Here is a 24,189-nt window from a genome sequence, read left to right on the forward strand (position 1 = left end):
CTCCCATGAAATAAGATCTCTCAGGGACCACCAGTCATTCTTTGCCAGGTTCCATGTAAGTTTCCCCATGATCCTATATCCTCAATCTGAATGCAGAGGGGAATTTTCTAGTAGCTTCTGTATACCTATGACCACATCACATGGCACTTCATATGTCATAGGTACACGCATGCCATGGCCGTGCTTCCATCCCCCTCAGGTGTCTGTCTTTCAGCTCTCACCTAGCTGGGAGCATACTCCAAAATGCCCACAGGGCGACTCTCAGAGAGAAGAGGTCATGTATGGTATTTCTTTTCTGAACTGCCCGTTGTATATTTTTTTCTATTATACCCATAAGGGTGAAAACCAGGACACCGTGTCCTGCTCACACCCTCGCTCAGCACCCAACACAGGGTTTAGCATATCGTAGGTGCTCAGTAGAAGTGTGAACAGCTAGCTGGAGTTGCATTTCAAAACTGAGGGATGGTTTAGCCACGACAGGGAGGCAGCCTGTGCGCCCAGTCTCACTCCAGTCTCACTGCACCGCGACCCCGTCGGTCAGGCCGCTCGAGTTTCCGCCTCTGCCCGCGGCGCCCGGATTGACGCCGGCCTCCCGGGGGTGGAGTGTCTGGCGCCGGCCAGAGTGCCGGGTCCTTTGTGGTCCGCGGGATCAGCAGCTTGGGGCGGCGTCCCACACGCGCCAGGGAGGGGAGAGGAGGGGGCAGCTTGCTCCGGAAGTCGCCCCAGCTGGCCTGCACCTCCCTCCAGCTCCCGCAGCCTCCCCTCGGGGCGCTGCTCTGGGACCTCAAACGCCAGTTTCTGAGCCTCCCCCGGCTGACCCCTTCTCTGAAGTCCTCAGCAGGCTCTTCTGGCCTCGGCCATGTGAACTGTTGAGGTTGGAGCCTCTCGCCAGTTGGGTAAGCCCCCTGCTGCCCCCCCCCCCCAACTCCTCTGCTATCTGTCCTGTCCCTGGGATCGCCTAGTGCCCTCCCTCCCGCCTCCCCCTGCACCAGGGCGGGTATGTTCTGCTCTGCAGAGGGGTCTGCTTCAGACTAACCAGGTGGTGCCAGCCACGCTCTTGCCTGGGCAGGCAGGGGCATGTCGCATCCAGGGGCTTGAGCAGGCCTCTCACAGGGATAGGGGCTGGGGTTACTCGGCAGGCTGCAGCCACTGGCTGGGGGAGGGCTTAGGGGCACCACTCAGAGTCCAGAGGGTGTAGCCAATGCTGACTCACTTGGGCATGGGAAGAGGTGGGGTAGGGGAGCACTAGCTGGTGCAGTGAGCAACTCTGGCAAGGGCCAAGTCAGGAAGTCAGGCACTCCCTACCCCCACCCCATCAAGGAGGCCCCAGAGCCTTGGTGAAAAGGGGAGCCCATAGACAGGGTGGAGTTCCAAGCTGGTTGGACTGGGTACGGTATCTGCCCATGCATCCTGAATCTGGGTGCACAACTTGTTGGTATGTACACGGCTCAGTACTGGTCACACTGTCTTTCCTCTTCGGGACTATTTGACTCGTTTCTCATTGCTCTTCTCCCTGCATTCGCCTCCATAGAGTGCTGTGGTTCTGAGGGGGACAGGCCTGGAAGTCATTTGAGGTCACCTATACTTCCTTTGTTGCTGGTATCAGTACCCTTTCCTTTGTTCCTCCCTCCTGCTCACCTCCCCATTTCTCTCACAACTTCCTTTGTTCTGTGGGCCAAGCCCAAGGACCCCAAGAAGCAACTAAGAGTCTTTAACTTGGAGGAGAGGATGAAAACATTCTTGCATTCATTTGTTACTTTGAGCATTCATTTACATGTGTATTGACTTTTATTCATTCCTTCACACATTCCCTTGTTCTGTTGAATTCAATTGTTCATTCATTCTCTGGACTTTTTTGCATCTACTGTGCTCAAGACCTCAAGCACTTGATGGGAGGTAAGCATGGAAACTAGTGATAGGAAAGCCTATCACTAGTTGCCTGGCTCTAGAGAAGGGTCAAGAAGAAGAAATAGCCCAATTTAAGAGAAAAAACAGTGTGAAAAATAAGGGGCAATGCAGTGTGTGGGAAGTAGGGTTACAGAGGAGGAGGATATATGGCCCATTTAGGAAGAGCCTGGAAGACTTCCTGGAGGTGGTGCCCTTGAATTAGGCCTTGATTGGGGACAGGGCTTGGATGCAGTTAGTAAGACCATCAGGGAGAAGGAATAACAGGTGCAAAGGAAACCCCATATATGTGAGGGAATAATGGGAAGCTCTGTTCATGGCTTGAGAAGGTTAGAAGAAGTAAGTCTGGACAAGTACGCCAGGGCTAGAGAGAGGACAGAACATGTGCTCTTATATTTCTGGAAGCAGTCACAGGCCAGGGAAGCGGCCTTGTTCTGGGAGACTCAGAGCCATGGTCATGGGGTGATAACAAGGCCATTCTAGTTATTTGAGTACTTAAATTGTTAAACCTTACGTTGACTAGAGCTCTTCAATCCTGGAGGTATTGTTACAGGGTGACACCAAATCTGTTACAGGACAGGGAGAGAGGGGCACCCCGGAAGCCCCAAACCTGCCTGCTCTAAGTGGGTTCTGCCATCCGCCGCAACAAGACAAACATATAAAACTTTAATGAGAAGGGACTTTAACACAGTGACTATACATTACAGAACACAAAGAATATAACTTCTAAATCAAACACCTGAAGCTACCCATCCCCTCGTGGGCAAAAGTCCACCCAAAAGGGATTGGCCCAAAGCAAGGCCTGAAAGCTGCCACGAGCCTAAAGCACCTTCTGGCTGGGACCCATGGAAAAAGGTCAGAAATAGCCAGACAAGTCTGGAGCAAAAGAGCAAAATCAAAATCAGTATAAACACTGCCATAATCACCTCCCTACAGGTATCTCACCCACATCTGCCTTAACCAGTCCAGGGTCAGGAAACAAGCCCGGTTTCTTCCTCACATGCTTGCTGCTCCATGTGGCTTCCTCAGGTCTCCTTCTGGCTCTCCATCCTGCTTCCTTCTTCTCCCCAGATTCCTTCTCTTCGCCTTTTTTTCTCTCCTCAGCTCCACCTTCCTTCTTGGGTCGGGCAGGGAACCTGGAACTTCCCCCTTTCCTAGGGACCACCCAGTTACAGTTTCAGATGAGATCCTGCCTTTGAGAGCCAGGTCTGATGGGGACACAGACCCACGCCTGGCTGGCGCACTGTCGCTGTGGAACATGAATGGGGTTATTTCACTGTGTTTTGTCACTGAGTGGGGAGGTAAAGCTGGGACATGGACCTGAAGAACTAATACAAACATTTGGCCTCTGGCTGGGAAGACCCTATCAGTGCCAGATGAAGGATGCAATGTGAGAAAGGTAATGCTCTCTCCCCAAAGCATTTTTGGTTCATAGGGCTTAAGGGACAGGCCCTCATTAAACACAGGGCTCCCCAGATGCCTGGGACCAGGACTGAGGGCACTGCAAGCTCATCTCACACCAGAAATGAACCTGCTGGAGAATTCCTTGCAGCAGAAGCTGTAAGTAGGCAGTGTAGAGTCAGGTCTGGACTTCGATCAGGGTTCAAATCCTGGTGCTAGCTCTTATCAGCTCTGTGACTTTGGACAGATGACTCTGCTTTTGCTTTCTCCTCTCTGGGAGAATACTAACCATAGTATCTTCTTAGGGCAAGGCCAGAAGGTGGCACCATGCAGAACATGGAGTGTAGGCACAGCGCTGGCCATGTGAGAAGGGCTATAATGACAATGACAGCGGTGATGATGACGATAGTGATATACTGCCTAGTGCTGCTTTTCAAATCTTTGCACCTCCTTCCCCAGCTGGGAAATGGCAGGCCTGACCTAGCTCACTGGCTCTCAGTGTGTGGTCCCTGGGCCTGCCTCAACAGTATCACTTGGGTTCTTGTTAGAAATGCAAACTCTTGAGCTCCACTGCAGCTCTACTGGAGATGGGACCCAGCAAGCTGCATTTAAACAAGCCCTGGATGATACTGATGCAGGCTGAAGCCTGAGAACTGCCGACTTAGCTATTTCGCGGGAGCTCTTCTCCATCAACCTTTGCGGGTGCATCCAGGGTCTGGGTTCTGGGGCCAGTGAGAAAGGGCACAAAGGTGAATGAGATGTGGTCTCAGCCCTCAGGAGGCTCCCAGTTGAGGAAGAAAGGGGAGACAGACATCCATGGAAATATTCAGTGGACTAAGCGCCTGAACAGAGCTGCGGAGCTGAAACAGGAGTACTGCGGTAAGCAGAGAAATCTTAGTTATAGGAGAGGGGAGCGATCTCTGTGGCCTGAAGGGGCCTCTGCAGCAAGATCTGACCATCCCCCCAGCCCAGCCATCTCTGCCCCTCCCCCCAGCTTGTTCCTAATAGTGGTACTTATTCAGCCCCACTGGAAGTTCTCTCACAGGTCTAAGGGGAGCCTCTCTTTAGCAATGACTTGTGGGTGGGCCCCTGGACTTGAGGTCTAACTTTGGGTAGCTCAGGTTTCAGCCCTGGGGCTCAGTGTATTCATCTGTAACATGGGACGCTGCTCTGGTTCTCTGAGCCTAAGACGTTCCCACGTCTGCAGAGAGGGTGGGATTGGGGACTGTTCCCTCATTTGCGTTAGTGAGGACCCTGAACTTGTCTTGGGGATCTAGTGAGATAAGCTGTGCCCTCTCTGGATGGTTTCCTTAGCAGTCTAGGGAGGATTCTTGTGCACTTGCAGATCTTTGTGTCCATCGTGTTCTTCATTCTCAGAAATTCCTCGATGCCTAAACCCTGTTGCCTGGCATTTGAGCATTCGAAGTCTTCCCCATCAGCTTCCTGACTATTTCCTGTAAGATTAGAGTCCTTAGTGCCTCTTGCTGTATTCCTTTCTGTTCCTATTGGCCTTCCACCTGATCTCTTCTTAGCTTATCCACACCTATTCAGTCTTCAGCCAGCTCCAGTACCACCTCTTCCAGGAAACCTCCTGACTGCCTCAACCTTCAGTGCCATCTTTGGGCCATCTTGCTGATTGTAAGGTGTGACTTTAATTTCTCATTTGTATATAGTCAATTACTGACAGTCTGAACTTTTTGAGGGAATAGACTGAGCCATGAGAGTAGACAATGGAGTCCTTGACTCCTAGAATGAGGAGAGGATTTACCCAAACAAAGTCACATAGAACATTAATGAAAGGGGCAGACCCTGAATCCAGGCTCTCAGGTTAAGGGAGAAACAGTATTAGCTATTTGGAATGAACTGGGGGCAGTGAGGGGCAGAGGAAGGGGCAGAGGCCTAGAATCGGGCTGACCTGTTCCAGAGCACAGTGCCACCGAGGGCCCTGCTGGTGGTTGGGGTATGGGCCAGCAGGAGGCCTGGCCCACAGTAGACGCTCAGTTACTGGGAGGTTCTCATTATTACTCCAATCCCCTGCCCATTCCTGCTCCCATCCCACCTGGATCTCCCTCCCCCTTGCCCTGCATAACCACCATGTGCTTTGTTTTTATTGTTCTGTCATGTGAAGTTCAACATGAGTGTCCAGGCCCCTTCCTTGAGCCTCTTGCAGCAGTGAAAGGAAGAAGGGAAATACGGGTGGTCTCCCACTCAGTGGTGGCCGCAGTGGGGCTGGATGGGTGCCTAGAAGACCCAGCGCTGCCCAGCCAGTGGGGCTGGATTTGGCAGGCACCACTTATAGAAAGTCATGCCGCCTATTTTAAGGAAGTGAGGGGGGTGTGCCCTGTCCCGGGCCAGCAGCTGCTGGATGCCAGTCGCCAGGAGTGGTGGGACAAGTGGGCAGCACTCCCAAGGGTGAAGAGTCCTAGCAGGTGGGCTGTCATCGCTCTGGGAGGCTGCTGGCAGCTCCCGGCCTCTTCTGGCCTGACCTCTTATGGATGGATGGATGGAAACCTAGTTCCCACTTTTGTTTTAGTCTGACTGATTAGAGTGGGAGAACTTGGGGACTCCCCATTGGTGTGGCCCCATCTGGGCCCCTGGGGGCCACCCTAGAGCCAAGAGACCCATGGCAAAGACACCAGTGACAAGAATTGGGGGTAACTAAGTTAAGCTGTGTCTGGAAGCAAAGTGAGTGCCCGGCAAGGTGCCCAGTAGCCAGGCACAGGGCCCCTTGGTGTGGCTGTGGTCCAGCTGGCAGCCTCTTGCCTTCTTCTTTGGGACTAGAGCCTACTGTGTGGGGCGGGGTGGGGGGCCCAGAGCAGGGGGGCAGAGGGCAGTCTGAGGAGAGGTCAGGACAAGGTGATAACAGCTGGGCTCTGGAGGGGCGGGAGCTAGGAAGGAGGAGGAGCAGGAGGAGAGGCCAGCCGGCTTCATTTGGAGCTGGAGCCTGGCCGTTGCTCAGGTGACCCGTCTCTGGAGGCCGCTGCTATCCGTGCAACCCAGCTACCCGGTGTTGGCTGCAATGATCCAGAATGTCGGAAATCAACTTCGAAGGGTATGGAGAGTGGGTGAGGGGAGGGTGTGATTGGAGGCAAAGGGGTGGGGACAGTAGGCAGGGGATCCTAGAAGAGGACTGAAGTTTCCATTTAAAGTCAGAAGTTCTGCATTTTCTCTCATCTTCCATGGCCCATTTCTCGCTGTCTTTGCAAGGAGAAATCGCAGAACTCCTGGGCTGGTTTATTATAAACAACAACCCCCTAACAAGCTCCAGGGACACATAGCTCCCTCGAGGGCTGCCCATGTTGAATGGAACCTTCCGGCAAGTTCTTTTCATCTGGAATTCTACTCTGGGGGTGTACGTTTCCCCCCTGGAGTTCTGTGCATGTTTCTGCTGGACACTGAGCTCTGTGGCTGTGTAGTTTAATGTCACAGTTCAAGGCTTGAAGGCCACGGAGCTGACAGAAGTTCCAGGGCGATGGGTGTGTGTGTGAGTGAGAGCGTGGACAGGGTGAAGTGGGGGTGCTTGTGGGATGGGGATCCTCTTGGGAAAACAAGTGCAGGACCAGGTGAGGGCTGTTGGAAAATGTCCTGCGGGGTGACTTCTTAGAGAACACTTTCCTGGAGCCTCTTAACAGGGACTTTGGAGTTGAGATTAAATGCTAGGTAGGCATGAGACAGACCCAAGTGCTTAGCTGTGCCTGTGCCTGGCGGGGGGTGGGTGGGTGGGGTGGGTGGGGGGCTTTGATCTGGTGAAAAGAGAAGGATTCAGGATAGATCTGTGGAAAATGTCCTGCGGGGTGACTTCTTAGAGAACACTTTCCTGGAGCCTCTTAACAGGGACTTTGGAGTTGAGATTAAATGCTAGGTAGGCATGAGACAGACCCAAGTGCTTAGCTGTGCCTGTGCCTGGCGGGACAAGGGTGGGTGGGGTGGGTGGGGGGCTTTGATCTGGTGAAAAGAGAAGGATTCAGGATAGATCTGTTGAGACTGTGCTGGGGATACAGAAGGTTTTAGGGGAGGAGTTGTTAAAAGGGGTGGGGACAAACAGAGAAATCTCCTATTCAACGCTCCCTGGTATACCTGCTATACCTCCCTACCCCAGGGCCCTCCCCTGGCCCAATGCAGTCTCCTCCCAAATCGACCCCAGCCAGTGCCTCCATAGAGGGCTGCTTCTAAATGTGGCAGCTGAGATGCTGCCTTCAGTCCAGCGCCCACATTCCGTACTTGCTCTGATGGGAGCTCGGTAACCTGGCTCCACGGCCCCCTCCTTCCCCCCTCCGCCTTCCTACCCTACCCTGCATGTTATAGTGTGTAGGCTCGCTGAGCTGCTCCCTGACTTCAGTTCCACCTTGGTTTGTTCTCCATGCTGTTGTACAAACTGTACTTTAGCTAGAGTGTCCTCCAGCTTTTCCCTGCCCCCTGCAAACTTGTCTCCCTGGAAAGTTAGAAAGCCCAGATCTCAGCTCAGAGGCTGCTACCCCTAGAAGACTTTCCAGTTTTCTCTCAGCATAGTGAGCCTCTTCTCACCTCAGATTATTGGTGGTCCATTTCTCCATTTTCTCCATTTTCTTGGTGCACAGGGCTGAGCCTGGCTTGGGCCCCAGGAAAGCCCTGAGGAATGAGTGGGCCCAGGCAGCTTCTCAGGGCTCTGAGCAGGGGGGCAAAGCTTTTGCACCTCTCCCCTGAGAGCAGGGCAGAGAGCAGCTTCCAGGTGTGTGGGATTTTCTGTTCTTATCCTCGGGCCCTGCCATCTTTTACCCTTCATGTCTTTTTTCCCATGAATCTTCATCAGCAGTTGGGGAGAAGGGGAAAACAGGGAAGGGACATAGCATTAGTGCCTTTTTACAGTGGTAAGAGCAGTAACAAATCCTTGAGAGCAAGTCCTCGATTATCATTTTTGTTTAAAATTCTTATTCCAGGGCCTGCTTTCATCATCCTTGCTTTGCTTAAAGTCACAGTTTCCAAGAACCTATTGGCAAGGTGGAGAGAAACTTAGTGTGTAACGGTGACTGCACTAGGAACCACAGAAAACTCTGTCTTTATAAGACCTCGTTTAGTTCTCTGTGAAGCAGGTACATTTATCATATCTTGTCCCAGTGAGGAAACTGAGGCTTATAGAGGTTGAGGTCTTGCCTAGGGTCACACGGGCATGCAGTGGCAGAGCTGGGATTTGAACTTGTGCTGTCTGGCCTCTGAGTTTGAGCTCTTCAAGAACCTGAGGCTTGAAAACCCCAGAGTGGGATTCCTACCCACGTGCCCTCACTCCTAACCCCAGTGGCATTCTGCTGCCCCACACTGTGGGAGTGGAGGTGGCTGTCAGGTGTGGAAGTTGGGCCCATTGGGTGGCAGAGGGCGCCTTGTGCCAGCTAGCAGAGGTGACCTCGTGCCAGCTAGAACACTCTGACCTTGATCGCCGCCTTTGGACTGTTGCCCGTTTGGCAGATCTTCTTGGACTCCCCTTATTTCTTTTTGAATTCCTTTAGTTCCTCAGATATACTGGAGGGCTTGGAACGGGTCTCTGGGTTGTTAGCAAAGCTGTTTTTAATGAAAAGCAAGGAACCAAAACCCTACCAAACTCTCTTCTCTGGATATCGAGCAGGTTAAGCTGGGAGGTGAAGGGGCTCTCATATAACCCCCACTCACAGTGTTTGGGGAGCCCTATCAGTATCTTGTGGCACTGCCGACCATGTTGTGTTTTGGAGTTGGATGTGCTGGCTCTTACCCACCCCTGGGTACCCAGGAAGTACTTGGCACATGTGGGTGACTGAACGATTGCGTGAGGTGGTGAGTCGGCTGCCAAGCTGGCAGGCAGGCAGTGGCGAGGTGCTGAGTACGTGCCCGGGGCCGCTGGAAAGATCTCCCTGCCCTGTCTCAGTCCTTGCCTCTCTCTAGAGACTTTCTCCATTCAAAATATCAGTCTGTGCTGGGCACTGAATCCCATACTCCTGGCCTGTGTGGGGAGGCAGGGGAATGGGAGTGGGGTGGGGGGTGTGGGGGTAGTTGCTGGCACCCCACTGGGAAGCTGTGCAACTGGGAACAGTTTTGATCTCACCCAGGTCAACTCCCAGGAGCAATATTTTTTGCTCTGAAAGTGGTGATAGGGCTGTTTGTCCAGTTTCTCTGAGAAGCCCTGCTGCCCAGACATTGCTCCTTATAGTGTGGGGAAAGATTAGAAAAGCTGCAAGCATCTGCAGGATTGTGCAGTGTGGGTTTACGTGACATGTATACTGTAGGCGCCCAGGCTGTTGCTGGGGGAGACACAGTGGAAAGTAGTCAAATAAATAAATAAATAAATAAATACCCAGTGAGAATCTGTGCTAAGTGCTGTGAGTAGTAATAATACAGAGGAAATGCCACATAATCAGTGCCCATGTGCAGAGCATACATTAGTGTTTATTCCTTACAGCTACTCTGTGAAGTAGATCATGTTATGTTGCCCATGTTATAGATGAAATGGAGACAGAGAGGTTAAGTAACTTGCCCAAGGTCACACAGCAATTAAGTGGTATTAAGATTCAACTCAAGCTGCTGGAGAACAGAGAGCTGTGAGAGAATATAGAAGGCTCAGATCAGCAGAGAGCTCTGAGGAGATGATCAGTGAACACTAGCGGTGAGAAGTAGGCAGTCACAGGAAGAACATTCCAGGCAGAGGGAACAGCATTCAGCTGTAGTCTCCAAGCTGAGGGGAGCTTGGTGCCTCAGCACTGCCAGTTGGAGGTGGCCTGGATGGCTTGAGCCGAGTCAGTCCAGGCAGAACAGCTGAAGGGGCCCAGACAAGGTTGAGGTAAGCTGAGTGGCTGTGTCCTGTAGGCAGGATTTAGGATTCAGAGTACTGTGGTTTATATTACCCTGCCTGCCAGACTGTGTGCTCTTTGGGGACTCTCTGTCCCCAGACTTGGTGTTAAGATGTGCAGTGCCCCCCACTGAGCTTAGTCACTAGGGACATGCATCATCACAGGTCCTTTCCTTGAAATGGCCAGCCCCAGGAAGATCCCAGCTGCTTCCCATCCACCTCAACCCCTCACCCTAAGGAGGTGGGTGGTAGGATCAGCTTCTCGGTACAGATAAGACATGGAGAAGTGAGGTAATGTGCCTGGGCTTCTGTAGTTGGAGAGAGACCTGGAACCCTTACTTGCTAGGCTGGGACCCCATTCCAACCCCATCTCGGCTGCCCAGAAAGTGACCATGTGTCATGCTTGGACCCACCCCAGCCCGGCCTCCTCTGTGGCCTGTATGCACGGATGCGCTGATCCAGGGCCTTCCCCACACCGCAAACACGCCAGGGGCTGGGGGAGACTGCACCAGGGCGAGTCCAGAGACCTGCTTTAGAGCCATGAACTCACTTTATTCCTGTGGGCCTCAGGAATATGAACCAGGTCACTATGAACCAGGTCTGTTCCTGTAGATCTTGCTAGATTGTTGGCAGGATGAGACTAGAGGAATGTGGAACCTGGACGTGGTAAGCATTGTTCTTTCCTCTCATCGGACTTCAGTTTCCTCAGTGGGTCAATGACAGTTAGTTGGTCAGATGAGATGGTCACAGCGACCTTTTTATTGACTCCCACTGATTGTCAGGCATAGCTAAAGTTCCCAGCAGTTCTGCAAAGTTGCCCATACTCACCAGACTTTCCAGGCAAGACACCAAACCTCTGGGGCCACTGGGAGCTAGTTAGAGAATTCAGAGCCTTGTGAGCCTCAAGTCGCCATCTTCAGGAGCCCTGGTGTAGGGGCTCTTCTTGTCCAGGGGTGACCTGGCTGAGTGGAGGCAGTGACACTTCTGCCATCTGCTTTTGACCTGTGGCTCCAGGGACAGAAGATGTTGCTGCTGGGTTCTCCGCCAGCTCCCTGGCTGCAGGCCTGCATGCCCCTGCCACTTCCCAGGGGCAGCTTCCTTGCAGGGAGGAGGTGGCATTGGGCAGTCATGGAAAGGACTAGAGTCTGGTGCTTTGGGAACACAGGATGACTCAGACTGGCCTGTCCTCAGGTGCCCTCAGGCTGATGGGGAGACTGTGCAGTATAGGCCCATGATTACAGCCCAGAGTGGCCAGCCGGAGGCAGAGGAGACCCAGGGGTGCCCTTCCCAACAACCTAGGGGGCAGGGTGGACTCCTCAGAGGCGATGGGTTAGCTGGGCCTTGAAGCTTTTCCCAGGTAGGGAACATGGTCCAAGCAGAGGCACCTATGGGACTAATGAGAGAACATTTGAGGACCCCCCCTGTAACACGCATTTCTTGCTTGGAGATTTTTCAGTAGCAATTATTTGCCCTTGGCAAATGGGCATTCCTTAAATAGGCCCTATGTGTTAGATATTTCTTGGAGAGGAAGGAGCTTTGGAAGTGGGAGAAGCAAAATCCCAGCCCCACCATTCATGGCCAGAGCACTTAGGGATTCTTACTGATGGTTGGGGGTCTCAGTTCTGTTTTTTATTTTAACTGGATAACATTAGGATACTCCCCCCCAATCAGGTGTCACCACCAGAGTGTACCCACCACTGAACACCCCGTGGGCTCCCATAGGCCATGCATTTCTGTCCCTTTGTCCTCACTCATGCAGCTCAGTGCTTTCTCCTGTGTGAGGGGATCATAGTCCTTGAGAGGTTTGGTGCTGGTTACTTGATATTATGGCTATAAGGCCTCTATTATAAGGTAGACAAAGACCTGGAACATAGTAGGTGCTCAAAATATTATGAGGGGGTTCAGGGGAAAAGGGAGGTGTTTGGCAAAGGGCACAAACTTTCAGTATAAGGTGACTGAGGGTCCTCCCTTTTGGCGCAAAGGGTTAAATCTCAGCACTGTGAAGCTTTCTGCAGCTGCTGCAGCATGAGTTCGATCCCCGGCCAGTCGGGTGACCCACATGGCACGGCAAACCTCTCCTGTCTCACCCACTGCTCCCCTCAGCCATGTATCTCAATCTGCCTTTTCCATTCCTCACTCTGTCCCTGGTGAATCCTCTCACAACCCTCATTTCTGGCCTGTATCCCAGTTCTTGTATGCATAAATAAATAGTTAAAAAAAAAAAGGTGACTGAATTCTGGAGACCTAAAGTATAGTGTGGCGACTTTAGGTAATAATAATTAATTGGATTTTGCTAAGAATGTAGCTCTCAAGGGTTCTCACCCCTACCTCCACCCCCAGAGGGTAATTGTGAGGTGATGGTTATGTTAATTCGCTTAATTGTGGTGATCATTTCACAATGTGTATGTAGATCAAAAACATTACCTTATATATGCAATTTTTATTTGTCAATTATATTGCAGAAAACTGGAAAAAATTAGAATGAGGCCAAGGGACAGCTGGAAGACTGGGGACCTGGCTCTGTCCTCAGAGAGCTCCTTGTCTCCTGGAGTGTGCATGCACTGCACCTCCTGGGGCTTCTGGAACACTGTCCATCTCCTCTGGCGGTTCAGAGCCTCATGAGACGGCTGGCTGACTAGGGGCACAGAGTCGTCCTATTAGTGACCTCTAGAACAGGCTTTGATCCGCCTTGAGGGTGTGGTCCTGCCTGTAAGCCCAGAACTGGTCAGAGGTTAAAAAGAGGAGCGGCCCTGAGGCCTTCAGAGCAGCCCTGGTTTTACAGCTCCAGCCTGCAGCTCCGCCATGGCCTAACAGGTGGGTCCCAGTTTCCTTTGGATCTCTTAAGGCCCCCCGTTCCTCCCTGGGGATATTGCCTCTGAGAGCTGAGGCAGGACAGATGGGAGGTCTGAGGTCAGAAGACCCCCCACTGGCTCCTGGCTAGTGACTATCCCTTTCTCAGCCTGTTTCCTTACCCGGAGCACAGGGAGGTGGAGGTAATCATGGTTTGAGCCTGCTTTGTGCCCAGCAGGTTAGCACCATGCTGGCGTTTACACAGAGAAGATGAGACTTCAGAGATAGTGTGAGGGACCTATAGGCATTCAGAGCAGCGGGGAAGGTGGGCAAGGGCGGGTGGCAAAGAAGGAGCCCAAGAATCAGGGAGGAGCAAGCATAGCATTACTGCCCAGCACCCTTTTCTCCCCCTCTGGGGCCTCTTGGGACTGTGAGTTTACCTCATCCTCACCCACCCTTGCTTTTGAAGATTAAAGTAGAACTTCTGGGCAGCAAAGCCAGGAAAGGCGTGTCTCACTGTGCAAACTAGTTCTCAGCTGGGCAAACAGGAGGCTGGGAGGGACTTCTGAGACAGCCAGGCCCTTTGGACAGGCTGCAGTGGGGTGATAGTGGTGGTTGGGGTGCTGAAAGCCCCACTCCAGGTGGGATGGATTTGTCAGAGCCCACCCCCCCACGGCTCCCTCCTGCTCTTTCTCCATATCTTCTGGAAGGCTAAGCCAGGTGGTAACTGGCGGAGGGCTGCAAAGTGCCAGGCCCTGTCTCAGAAGTCCCCCCAGGCTAGGTGATCTGCTGCCCTTCAGGGCTGGAGACCTCCTGCAGCACCCCTGATTGGCTCTGAGATACAAGGACTAAAGTCCACTTTCTCCTCTGCCTTTCACTGGGCAAGTGTCCTGGGGGATCTTTTCATGCCCCCCCTGTCTGAGTTTCCTTTTCCTCAACCTCTCAGAGTTGGAGTTGAGGGTGAAAGGACCCTCAGGGTGGGGCTCTTCCCCCTTGCCCAGAGCCCCTTCTCAGGCCCCTTCACAGGTGTCTCCTTCTTGACCGACCTTTAAATAGCTGTCTCCTTGGATGGTAGTTACAATGGCTTTGCAACAAGCCATCCCAAACTCAGTGGTCTCAAACGAGAACTGCTTTATTATATTTTGAGATTTTCGGTTCAGGAGTTCAGGCAGGGCCCGGCAGGATGACAGTTCTGTTCTCTGTGGCATTGATGGAGGTTACTTCATGGCATTCAGCTGCCCCATGGGCTGCACCTGGGAGATCCAAGGTGACGTCACTGGCATGTGGCTCCTTGCTAGCACGGCTGGGGGGTGGGCCTGCCGGGGACTGTCATCCCAGGCACCCACATGGGCCTTTCTCTGTGATGGTAGGCTAATGTCCCTAGCGACTGGCTCTGCCAGACAAGAGGTCCCGGAGGCCTGGGTAGAGTTGCCAGGCTTCTCGTGATCTAGTCTCAGAAGCCGCTAGTTGAAATGTCACTTAGGGTGACTGGAATCAAGGGGAAGGGATTACATGTGACCTTATCACAGGAGGAGAACCAAAGAGTTGGCCACCACCTTTGACCTACGTCAAGACACTCCCGTGGACCTTAAATGCCCACAAGCTTTTGTGGGCAAGAGGTACAACCTCTTCTCCAGGGAGCAATAAACTTGAACATTCAAACACCTCCTTGACAACTCTTTAAATGTTTACTAAGATCTCAAAAGTTCTTGATGTTTACTTACTACTCATTTCTTCCCTGGTGTCCCTAACTCGGGGACACCACCATCTGCCAGCCATTACACCGGGAGTTGTCACTATTGAACTTGTGAACAGACGAAATCATGAAACCATTTTTTTTTGAAGATGTGTTTATTTATGCATACAGAACTGGGGTTCAAGCCAGAGGTGCAGGGGTGGTGAGAGGACCCACCAGAGACAGAGTGGGGAGCAGAACAGGCAGATTGAGGAAGTTTACTGCTGAGGGGAGCAGCGAGCGGGTCAGGAGAGGTCTGACACGCCATGTGGGTCCGCTCTGGGGCAGGGATCGAACTCGCGTTGAAGTGGCTTGAGCTTCGTAGTGCTGTGCTTTAACTCGCTGCCCCACCAGGGAGGGATCCATGAAACCATTTTTGCCTGAACCCCCACTGAGCTAGAGCCGTCCCAGCATGCATCTAACTGCAAGCCAAGTGACAGTAACAGGAAAACTTTAATGTAGGCTGACACCACGAATCTAGTTTCTTTTCACCAACTTGCTTTTCTGTTAATATGTTACCACCTTTCTGGTGGAACAGAGCAGATAAATGTGGGGTTCCAGCAGCAACATCCCAGGTTCAATTTTGCGGTGTACGTTCTGGCTATGTGCAAACACAGAATAGGCTTATCCCTGCTTCCGGGGTCTCTTCCCACGTGAGAGGACAAGACACTGAACTGTCCAGTGAATGAAGCTGGGTTCAGTGATCTTCGCCATTTCATCTGTGAGGGGTTTTGACCTTTTGGGGCCCAGCCATTGTCAAGTCTGATCTGTGGCTGAATGAAGCTCTAGGAGTAGACAGGCTGCCTGTTCAACGGGCAGTGCCAGGAGGGAAGTGGAATGTGATTGTTATGGAAAGGGGGTGGAAGACCGGTCTGATGCCCACCTCAGCAGAGAACTTCCTGGCAGCTTTCCTGTCCCCCTGAAGGTGGGTCCTGATCTTCAATCTCAGCATGGGCTCTACAGATGCTACCTGGCCAGTAGTGCAGGTGTCTCTAACTCCCAGGAACCTGTGTGGCCTTTCCTGGCTAGGATGATGCCATGTGTCTTTCAGCAATGCCTCCAATTTTTATTTTTTAAAAAAGATTTATTTATGGCCCTCCCTGGTGGCGCAGCGGGTTAAAGCACAGCACTAAGAGGATTAAGCCACTTCTGCATGAGTTCGATCCCTGCCTGCACCGGAGAGGCAGAGCTCTCCTGACCGCCCGCTGCTCCCCTCAGCAGTGTACTTCGACAGTCTGCCTGTTCTGTTCCCCACTCTGTCCCTGGTGAAGCCTCTCACCCTCCGTATCTCTGGCCTGTACCCCAGTTCTGTATGCATAAATAAATAAATCTTTAAAAAAAATTATTTATTTATTTATGCATACAAGAACTGGAGTGTAAACCACTGGGTGTTGGACGTAAGGGTGGGAGGATTCGCCAGAGACAGTGAAGAGCAGAACAGGCAGATCTATTGAAATACATTGCTGAGGGGAGCAGCAGGCAAGACAGGAGAGGTTTGCTGTACCAAGTGGCTCAGCTCCCTGGCCGGGGATTGAACTCGTGCTTCAGTGGCTGTCAGTAGCTTGATAGCACTAGACTTAACTCCTGTGCCACCAGGGAGGCCCCTACTTTTTTTTTTTAATATTTATTTATTTATGTATACAAAACTGAAGTATAAGCCAGAGGTGCAGGGGCAGTGAGAGGATTCACCAGAGACAGAGTGGGGAGCAGAACAGGCTGATGGACGAAGTAACACTGCTGAGGGGAGCAGTGGGCGGGTCAGGAGAGGTTGTGCTCTAACTGGTTACACCACCAAGGAGGGCCTCTGCCCTTCCTACTTTTTAGCATGAAGACCTGAGACTTTCTATGTGTGGGATCCTGTTCTGACCCATGCATGTATGGTGTCCTTGAATCGTCATCATGACATTATTATTCCATTTTATAAATGTGGAATAAATGAATGGCTAAGTTTGTCCAGGGACAAAGAGGTGGATTCCAACACAACCTCTATCCATCCCTCTTGCCAGCAGCGGGGCTTTCCTGCTTTATTCCTTCTTTCTGCTCTTCTTCTGATGGAAATGCAGAATAAATTATCAATATCAGGAAAAATTTCTCAAATAATTTATGAAAAATTGTACAAATTCTTCTGAGACAGTATAGGATATTGGGGTGATAAGACCATCTTGCAGCCAGAGAGTTGAGACCTAGGAAAGCCTCTGGAGTGTGATTAGTGCCAGGTAAAGAATTGTGGGGGCTTGTGGGGGTGGAGTGGGGAATGGGATCAAAAATGGGGCAGGAGGGGGAGGGAAGTGCACAGGACTATGGTGATGGCACACGGTGATGGGAAACCCACGGGGATTACAATTGAGATGAAAAAAAAAGTACAAAATAAGCTATTATATTATAAAAAAAAATAAGAAGAAGAATTGTGGGGGCATCCCTTTAGCTCAGCCTCCTCCGCCAGAGACCAGGCTGGGTCCAGTTGTGGTTCTGAGACCCTGCAATTCCAGGCCTGTGAGGAGTGCTGAATGCCATTCCCCTTCTGAGGCCTGCTCCACTGCTTAGCTTACAGGAGTGAGTTCGTGGATAAAGTCACCACTGTTCTCGCCACTCTCCTCTGCTTGGGGATGGCTTCTTGAACACTTTGAGCAAAGGTCTGTGTGTTACGTGTGGGGAAGCTGGGTGAGGGAGAAAGGAGGAGCCAGGCCACGGCAGGCCTGGGTGGGCAGGGGGACTGGAGACAGGTGGGGACCTTGGGAGGGCATAGGGGGTGAGATCTGGGAGGTGCTGCCTGAGGGCTGGGCTGGGGAGTGTGCACACCACCGCAGGGACCAGCGGAGCAGTTGGGGCCTCTAAGGGGCCACCAGGCTGCCAACTTCCTGGGTCAGGAAGTCCCAGCTGCAGCCAGAATCCCGCAAAGCCAAGAGCAGCTCAGGCTTGAGGAGTGTGTGCAGCAGGGAGGCTGGAAGGGGGCCCCTTTCCTGCCCCCCTTGTTTCCCTCTCTGCAGACAGTGTGTCTGTATTTCTCTTCCCTTCTACTTCTCCTGTTCCCTCCCAGTCTCTGTTCTTTAACCTCAAGGTTTCTCTACTCAGTCTTCTTTTTTCTTTTCTTTCTCTCTATAACCTCTCTCCCTTCTCCCACCTCTGTCTCCTCATTCTCACCCCCTCTTCCCCTTCCCCTCCTGGAGAGGATGCAGAATGACTGCAGCTGGTGTGCCCAGCTCCCAGGTAAATAGAATTGCTTGTGGGGTGGCGGGCCCATCACCTGGCCACCTGTTGCCATGGCGATCCAGAGGCAGCACCAGACAGCCCTGGGCTGTCTGGCAGGGAGGACCTGAGGACTCTGGTAAGAAGAGGGTCTGAGCCTGCCCTACAGTCTCTGAAGTGTCCACTCCCTGCCAGAGGCTCCAGCTTGGAGGTGTTGCTTGTGAATGTGGGTTCCAGGCGGGGTGCTTTCAGAGAGGCTCCCCTGAGGGGCTACTTGGTGGGGCTCACCCACACTTGGGACCAGACTACCTGTGTTCAGATCCCCTTGCCTCTTTCTGGGCCCTGCTGCAGGTAGGGAGTGGGAGATGGCAAACAGCCCTGGGCCGTGTGTGTGTGTGGGGGGGGGGGCAGCTGTAATTGGCACTGGGGGCGGGGAGCGATGAAAGAGCTCTAGCAGACCTGCTCCTGAGAGGAGAGGTGTATTCAGGAAGGAGTGCCCCCGAGTCTAGGAGTGAGCACCTCTCCTCTCCTGTCTGGCAGTTGCGGGAAGGGTGTGGCAGCCGAGATTCCTGTACCTGAGAGGCCCAGTCTCGCTGACCCTGAGGCTGCCTGGTGGCGACCACCTGCCCCCCTCACAAGGTGGGCCTTGGCCCTGAACTGTGCTGGGAGAGGTTCTGGGACCACAGTGGTGGAGCACAGTCAGGCCCTGAGGAAGAGCGGAACTAGAGGAGGGAGGAACCGCCTCAACCCGCTCTGCTTCCCCTCCTTTGCGCTCACACGCTACTAAACTGGCCTGTGGGGACGCCCAGTTGTTGACCCAAGAATCACTGGGTAGAGAGAGAGGGCAAGCTGGCCCAGGCCCTGCAGGTCTGCTTGTTGCCTGGGACTCACTCGCAGGGGCCACAGGCCACTCCCTGATTCTAGAACCTGTGCTCCGGCACTGGCTCTCTTGGCAACATTGCTGTTGCCCCAAAGTGAGAGGTGAGGCTGCGGTGTCTGGTGGCTTAGCGGAGACAAGAGCCAGTCCAGACCAAGAGGCTATTCTCTCCCGCCTCCTTGAAACAAGGCTCCCTTCTGTGTGCACAGCCCTTCACAGCTAGCCAGTGCCTTTAGTCTTAGATTCGCCTTTCATCCTCACACTGCTCTTGGATGGAGAGGGGTGGGAGGTGTCCATCTCAGCTTGTTAATAACTTATCCAAGATCTGCTTGACTCTGGGTTCAAGACCTTGGAGAGCCCAGGTTCTGTGCCTCAGTTTTCCCCTCCATAAAAGCAGGTGGTTGTGATCAATCTCCAACGTCCTTCTCACTTTCAAGATGGAGGAAAGCATAGAGGCAGGAGGAGGCCTGAGCTTAAGTCCTGACTTTGGCGTTCTGGGCTGGGGGTCTTCCCTGGGCTTGGGTGCTCTGGGTGTCTCACTGATGATGACACCTCAGATATTTGTAAGATAACTTAGGGATGGGAAATAATTCAGGAAATGCCCTCCCCAGCCCCTCTGGTCCCTGGTGGGCTTCTGCTTGGGGGCCTGGGCGTGTTCTTAGCCTAACTGTCTGAGGGTAGTTTGGAGTCCAGGAAGACTATTTTTGCCCTTGGGGTTGTGACAGGAGCGTGATGTTCAGGTTCTTGGTTCTAGAATGGGGTGAGAGTGGACCCTTTAGTGGAGAAACTGGACTGATCTCCTTGCCTTCATGGGGTGAATTCATGGGAATTGCAGACACTGAGCAAAGTCATTCAGGGGCCCAGGATCTCACTGGGCCCCCTAGGACCCTGGGAGCAGAGAGGGTTCCTGCCTGGTGGATCTTCTTGTGACAACCAGATATTCCCACAGTTGAGTGAATGCTGTGCTGATGGAGAGTGCAGGAGAGGCCAGGTAGGATGGGAATGAGATGGAGTGAAGGATGAGGGACATAGCACAGGTGAAGAAGAGAGGGAAACTTGCGCCAGGCAGAGGGACTACATGGGCAAAGGCCGGTGGCTGAGAAGTGGTCTTATGAGTACAAAGCAGGTGTGTGTGACTGGGGGCAGGTGCTGTGAGCGAGACTTGAAGAGTAGCAGGGGCACCTCGTTAAGGAGTTTTCCCACAAGCCAAACCCTTTCTTGGGTGGAAAGAAACTAGATATCCTTGGGGGATATCCTTGAGGGGAGCGGCGGGTGGGTCAGGAGAGGTCTGGTCACCTCTGGAGCAGGGGATGGAACTCATGCTGAAGTGGCTTAAGCTTCTTAGTGCTGTGCTTTAACCCGCTGCGCCACCAGGGAGGGCCCTCCTACATCTTTTTAAATGTAGTTGGCCTTTCACATTCAATTTGACTTATTTTAAATGGGTAGACATACCTGATACTTGTCTAAAATGTCATCTCTCAAGAGTTAACAAAAATAACTTATTAAGGAGAAATTCACATGACATATGAGCCATTCTGGAGGGGACAGCTCAATGCCTGCGGCACATCCACCAAGCAGCCACCGCCAGGCTCCTTCCAGAATGTTCCCATCACTCCAACCAAAGTAAAATCCTCACCTACGCCACGGTTCCTCCAGTCTGCCTCCATCCAGCCCCTGCAACCACCCCTGCTTCCTGCTTCCTGGAGCATTTCTCTGTTCCGGTGATTTCATATAAATGGAACCATGCAATGGTTCTGCTTCCATGTGTCTGGCTTTGTCCACTTAGCTCAGGGTTTCTGGGATGCACCCATGTTGTAGCACATACCTGAGCTGATTTCCTTCTTAACGTCTGAATATTCCGTTATCTGTTGATGGACATTTGGGATACACAGTGTGCTGTGAACATGGGTGAATTAGGACTTGTGCTTTGGTGCTGCCTGATCAGGTGGGTTCTAGGTAGAAACTCAGGATCCTGTTCTCTGTTCTCATCTTAGTCACCAACTTACTGTGGCTTGAATAGTGTGCTTCTCTCTAAGTCTCAGATGAGAAGAATTTCTTTCATCTTCCCTGTCTCTGAGGCCTATGGAAGTGCATTTGAGAAACAGGGTGGGTGGGTGGGTCTGGGGTGGTCTTAAACTCTGCCACTTGCCAGCTACTCAAAAGCAATGTAACTACTCTCAGCTTTGGTTTGCTCCTCAGTAAAATGGGTAGAATAATTATGCCTTTCAGGCTAGATACAAAAATTGCCAAGATAAAACCAATGAAATCTATCAAGCATAGATACAAGAATTGCTAAGATAAAACCAATGAAATCTATCAAGCATAGAACTTGAAACATAGTAGATGTTCAATAAATCTTAGCCAGATAAATAGCACACAGGAGGTGTTTGATTAAAAAAAAAATTGGCTTACTTCTCTGCCTTTCCCACCTCACAATCTTGAGAAAGAGGCTAATGCCAGCATATTTTGTAGCCAAAATGAGTGTGTTTGTACAGAGAACCGGGGACCATCAGTTATGTTCTAGAATGAAGACATGATCTGACGTTGTATGGAACAGCCTCCCCTTGTCCTCCCAGCCCTCTGGCTGGCGTCAGGGGCTAGGGCTCCCTCTTTTTACCTATTTGTTTAATACTACCGCTACCCTTTTTTTGCCCTACCGGCTGGGAATCTCAAGCCAAATACAGTTCTCTCAGCAGCCTCTGTGACTGCATTCCGACCGCCCTGCCCCTACTTGATTCCTTAGTCCTGTTTGCCTTTCGGCCCGATGTGCCTGAAGTGCGTGTATGCCTGTGTGCATGTAGCCTTTTTTGGGAAGAAGGCAGGGAGCAGCCTGAAGGAAGTTGAGGCTGTTGACAGATGCTCATGCCTTGCTGGTACGGAGCGTGCGGGAGGCCAGGCTGGAGCCACCCTTGTGAGGACAGGGCCTCAGTTTAGGTGGGTCCTTCCTACTGCCCAGTGGCTGGCTCAGACAACCAGGCCTTTCATGGGCTTGGCAGGCAGTTCCCACAGTGGACAAGGGCTGCTTCTCCCTGCCCTTGGGGCCTACCTTTCAGTTCTGCGGCAGGCGGGGGGAGTGGGAGGAATTCGGAAATTCGGGTTTTGCAGTCCTGGGCTTGAATCCCTGCCCCTGTGCCACTGCCTTTTTGAATTCTAACTTTTTGAATTTGAACTGGGCCAACAGCCTCCAGGGTTCTTCTGAGATTGTGATGAACTCATGTGTGAGGAAGGACTATGTAACAGCTCACTACGTCTGGGTCTCTCCCAGCTGTATTTCTAACAGCTTCACAGAGATAACAGTACATGCGCTATATGGTAACCAAATGGTAGTTAGGTAGGTACTGATGTCATTTAATTTCATCCCCCAGGGCATTACAATTCCTGTTTTATAGCTGTGGAAAGAGAGACCCACAGAGGTCCAACAGTTTGCCTAAGGTCACCTCGTGTTTTTGTGGCAGTGGACTTGAACCCAGGGCCCTTGCTCAGCCTCGTGTCATGGTGTGTTAGTAGAGAGGTCCCCCAGGCCTGCTGTTCTCTGTGGTGCTCGCAGGCACGAAGCTTCGAAGAGACAGAACAATGTCCTGGGCTGTAGGATTAAACCTGCTCTCCTTTTCTGGCTAGTCTTGAGTTCATGCCCCTCTGCTGGGGTCTCCCCTGGTTTCTGGGACTCCTTGGGCCCCCCCCTCTGCCTACAAGTAACCGTTTTCCCTGATGCCAGAGCCACACCGTTCCTGCTTTTCCTTTCTTCCTTTCTTTATGTCTTCTCATTCCCAGGCCTGCTGCGTCCTCTCCTCTTCAAGTCTCAGCCCCAAGGCTGACCTGAGATTAGCCTTTTCCTCTCCCATAGGCTGCCCTGTGCCAGGCCTGAATCCGGCCATACCCTGTGGAAATGCCTGTCTGCTGGGGGAGGTGGCTGTGAAATCAGTGACCTTGCAGCTTGGCTGGTGCTGTGGTTCTGGGCACACACACAGCTCACACGCTGCTGTTCACAGCCGCCACCTCGCTGGAGCCTCACAAGGACAGCACAGGGTGGGCCTGTTGACTCCATTTTACAGATGAGGGCAAAGCCCTAGACCAGCAGGCAGGACACCCAAGTTCAGGCTTCTCTCTTCCTGAACTGGAGAGACTGAGGGGGGCCTGGACGGCTCTGACTTTCCCTGAGGAGAGATGGGATGGGGAACTAGACAGGAGGAGGATTCACCTAGCAGAGGGGGCTGATAAAGCTTTCATAGGCAGAAGGCAGTGGACGGATAGAGCTGGGCGACCCTGGCACACTGAGGACCTGCTCTGCTGCATGAACTAAAGTGGGGCCTTCATACTGTGGGCAATGGGGTGCTCTCGAGGAATCTTGAGCAGGGAAGTGCCTGGTCAGTCTTGCCCTCCGGGTGTGGCCCTAAGTGACAGAATGAAGTCCTGCGGCGGGAAGAGTTATGAGGACTGGACCTGGTCTTTCTGCCAGGCAGGGCACAGAAAAGTGTGGGTGTCAAGTTTGGTGTATTTGCTTTTGGAGAGGTCCCTCTGGTACAGGGAGGAGACCGGAGGCCTGTGGGCAGACTGTGGAAAAAATCCAGGGAGTGAGCAGTGTGGGCACTTGAGTGTACAGGGCAGTGGGGTAGGATGAGAGGAGGCATGGGGCCTCCATTTTACAGATGACTCCATCTGTAAATCCAGATTCAGTCTGTTAGTGTGGCCTTGCCTGGGTGGAGACCCTGGCTCCGGGGGGCTCACCCTGGCTCCCCAGCTCTGTGTCCCTGCACCAGCCTCCTCCTCTGTGTGCCTCATTCTCCCCTCTGCAAAGGGACTGGGTGAAGTGGCCTCCCCTCTCTGAACCAGCAGATTTGTGACATGATCCTGGCCCAGGAAGTGGGACAGAGCCTACAGTCTAGCAGCTGAGGCCTAGTCTGGGATTATCAAATCTGGCCAGGTCAGCTGTGGCCAGGGGCCAGTATCTGGCATGGCTTCCATCTGAGAGGGCATGTCTCTGACCCTCAGATGCTCTCCTGCTTTCATAGCTGGCTCTGCCCGGCCTGTCAGCTGTCTTGGCTCAGCCTGCCTGGCCACCCAGGGCCATGACTTTGCCAGGATTCCTGCTCCCACCCCTGACTGGGTCTGGGAGGTGTGGCCTGCCTCTGGGGCCCCATTGGCCAAACTCTGGCTGGGCCACTCACGCCCCCGCCTCCCCTGATGGCTGCCTGCCACCTTGGGACTAGGAGGCCTGGCCCGGCCTGCCCTGATGGGGAAGGACTGCTTTAATGCTGAGAAAGGAATTGGAGTCTGAGACGCTGTGCTCTCTGCTTGTGCTCCAGCCCAGGGGCTCTCTGTACCCCAGTCTTGAGTAGAGTTGGGGGATAACCGCAGTAGAGCTTATCCTTCAGCTTGCCTGGAACAGGGAGAGGGAACTCAGCTGCTCTGAGGAATTCAGTAGCTCCTATTTGAGAGGGCAACAGGGCTCCTTAACTTCCTTTACTGGAAATCTCAGCTGGGCATGCCAGGGCTCTGCAGGCACAC

General features: G+C 52.6%; 1 protein-coding gene across 2 annotated transcripts in view; it reads left to right on the forward strand.

Annotated features, from left to right (window-relative positions):
• The first annotated feature begins 837 nt into the window (after positions 1–837).
• Positions 838–24,189, forward strand: part of ACOT11 (acyl-CoA thioesterase 11) — a 45,576-nt gene continuing 22,224 nt past the window's right edge. Inside the window, exon 1 of one of the 2 annotated variants that reach the window (XM_012722694.1) lies at positions 838–896. Coding sequence is in view for 1 of the 2 variants with exons in the window: in XM_012722693.1 (XP_012578147.1) it covers positions 6,326–6,358 (33 nt within the window). In the remaining variant the exon portion in view is untranslated. Of the gene's footprint in view, positions 897–6,300; positions 6,359–24,189 lie in introns of those variants that run through there. The other variant, XM_012722693.1, reaches the window with a different exon arrangement.

The sequence above is a fragment of the Condylura cristata genome, unplaced genomic scaffold, assembly GCF_000260355.1.
Source record: "Condylura cristata isolate star-nosed mole 26May11 unplaced genomic scaffold, ConCri1.0 scaffold00008, whole genome shotgun sequence".
Classification (NCBI taxonomy): Eukaryota; Metazoa; Chordata; class Mammalia; order Eulipotyphla; family Talpidae; genus Condylura; species Condylura cristata.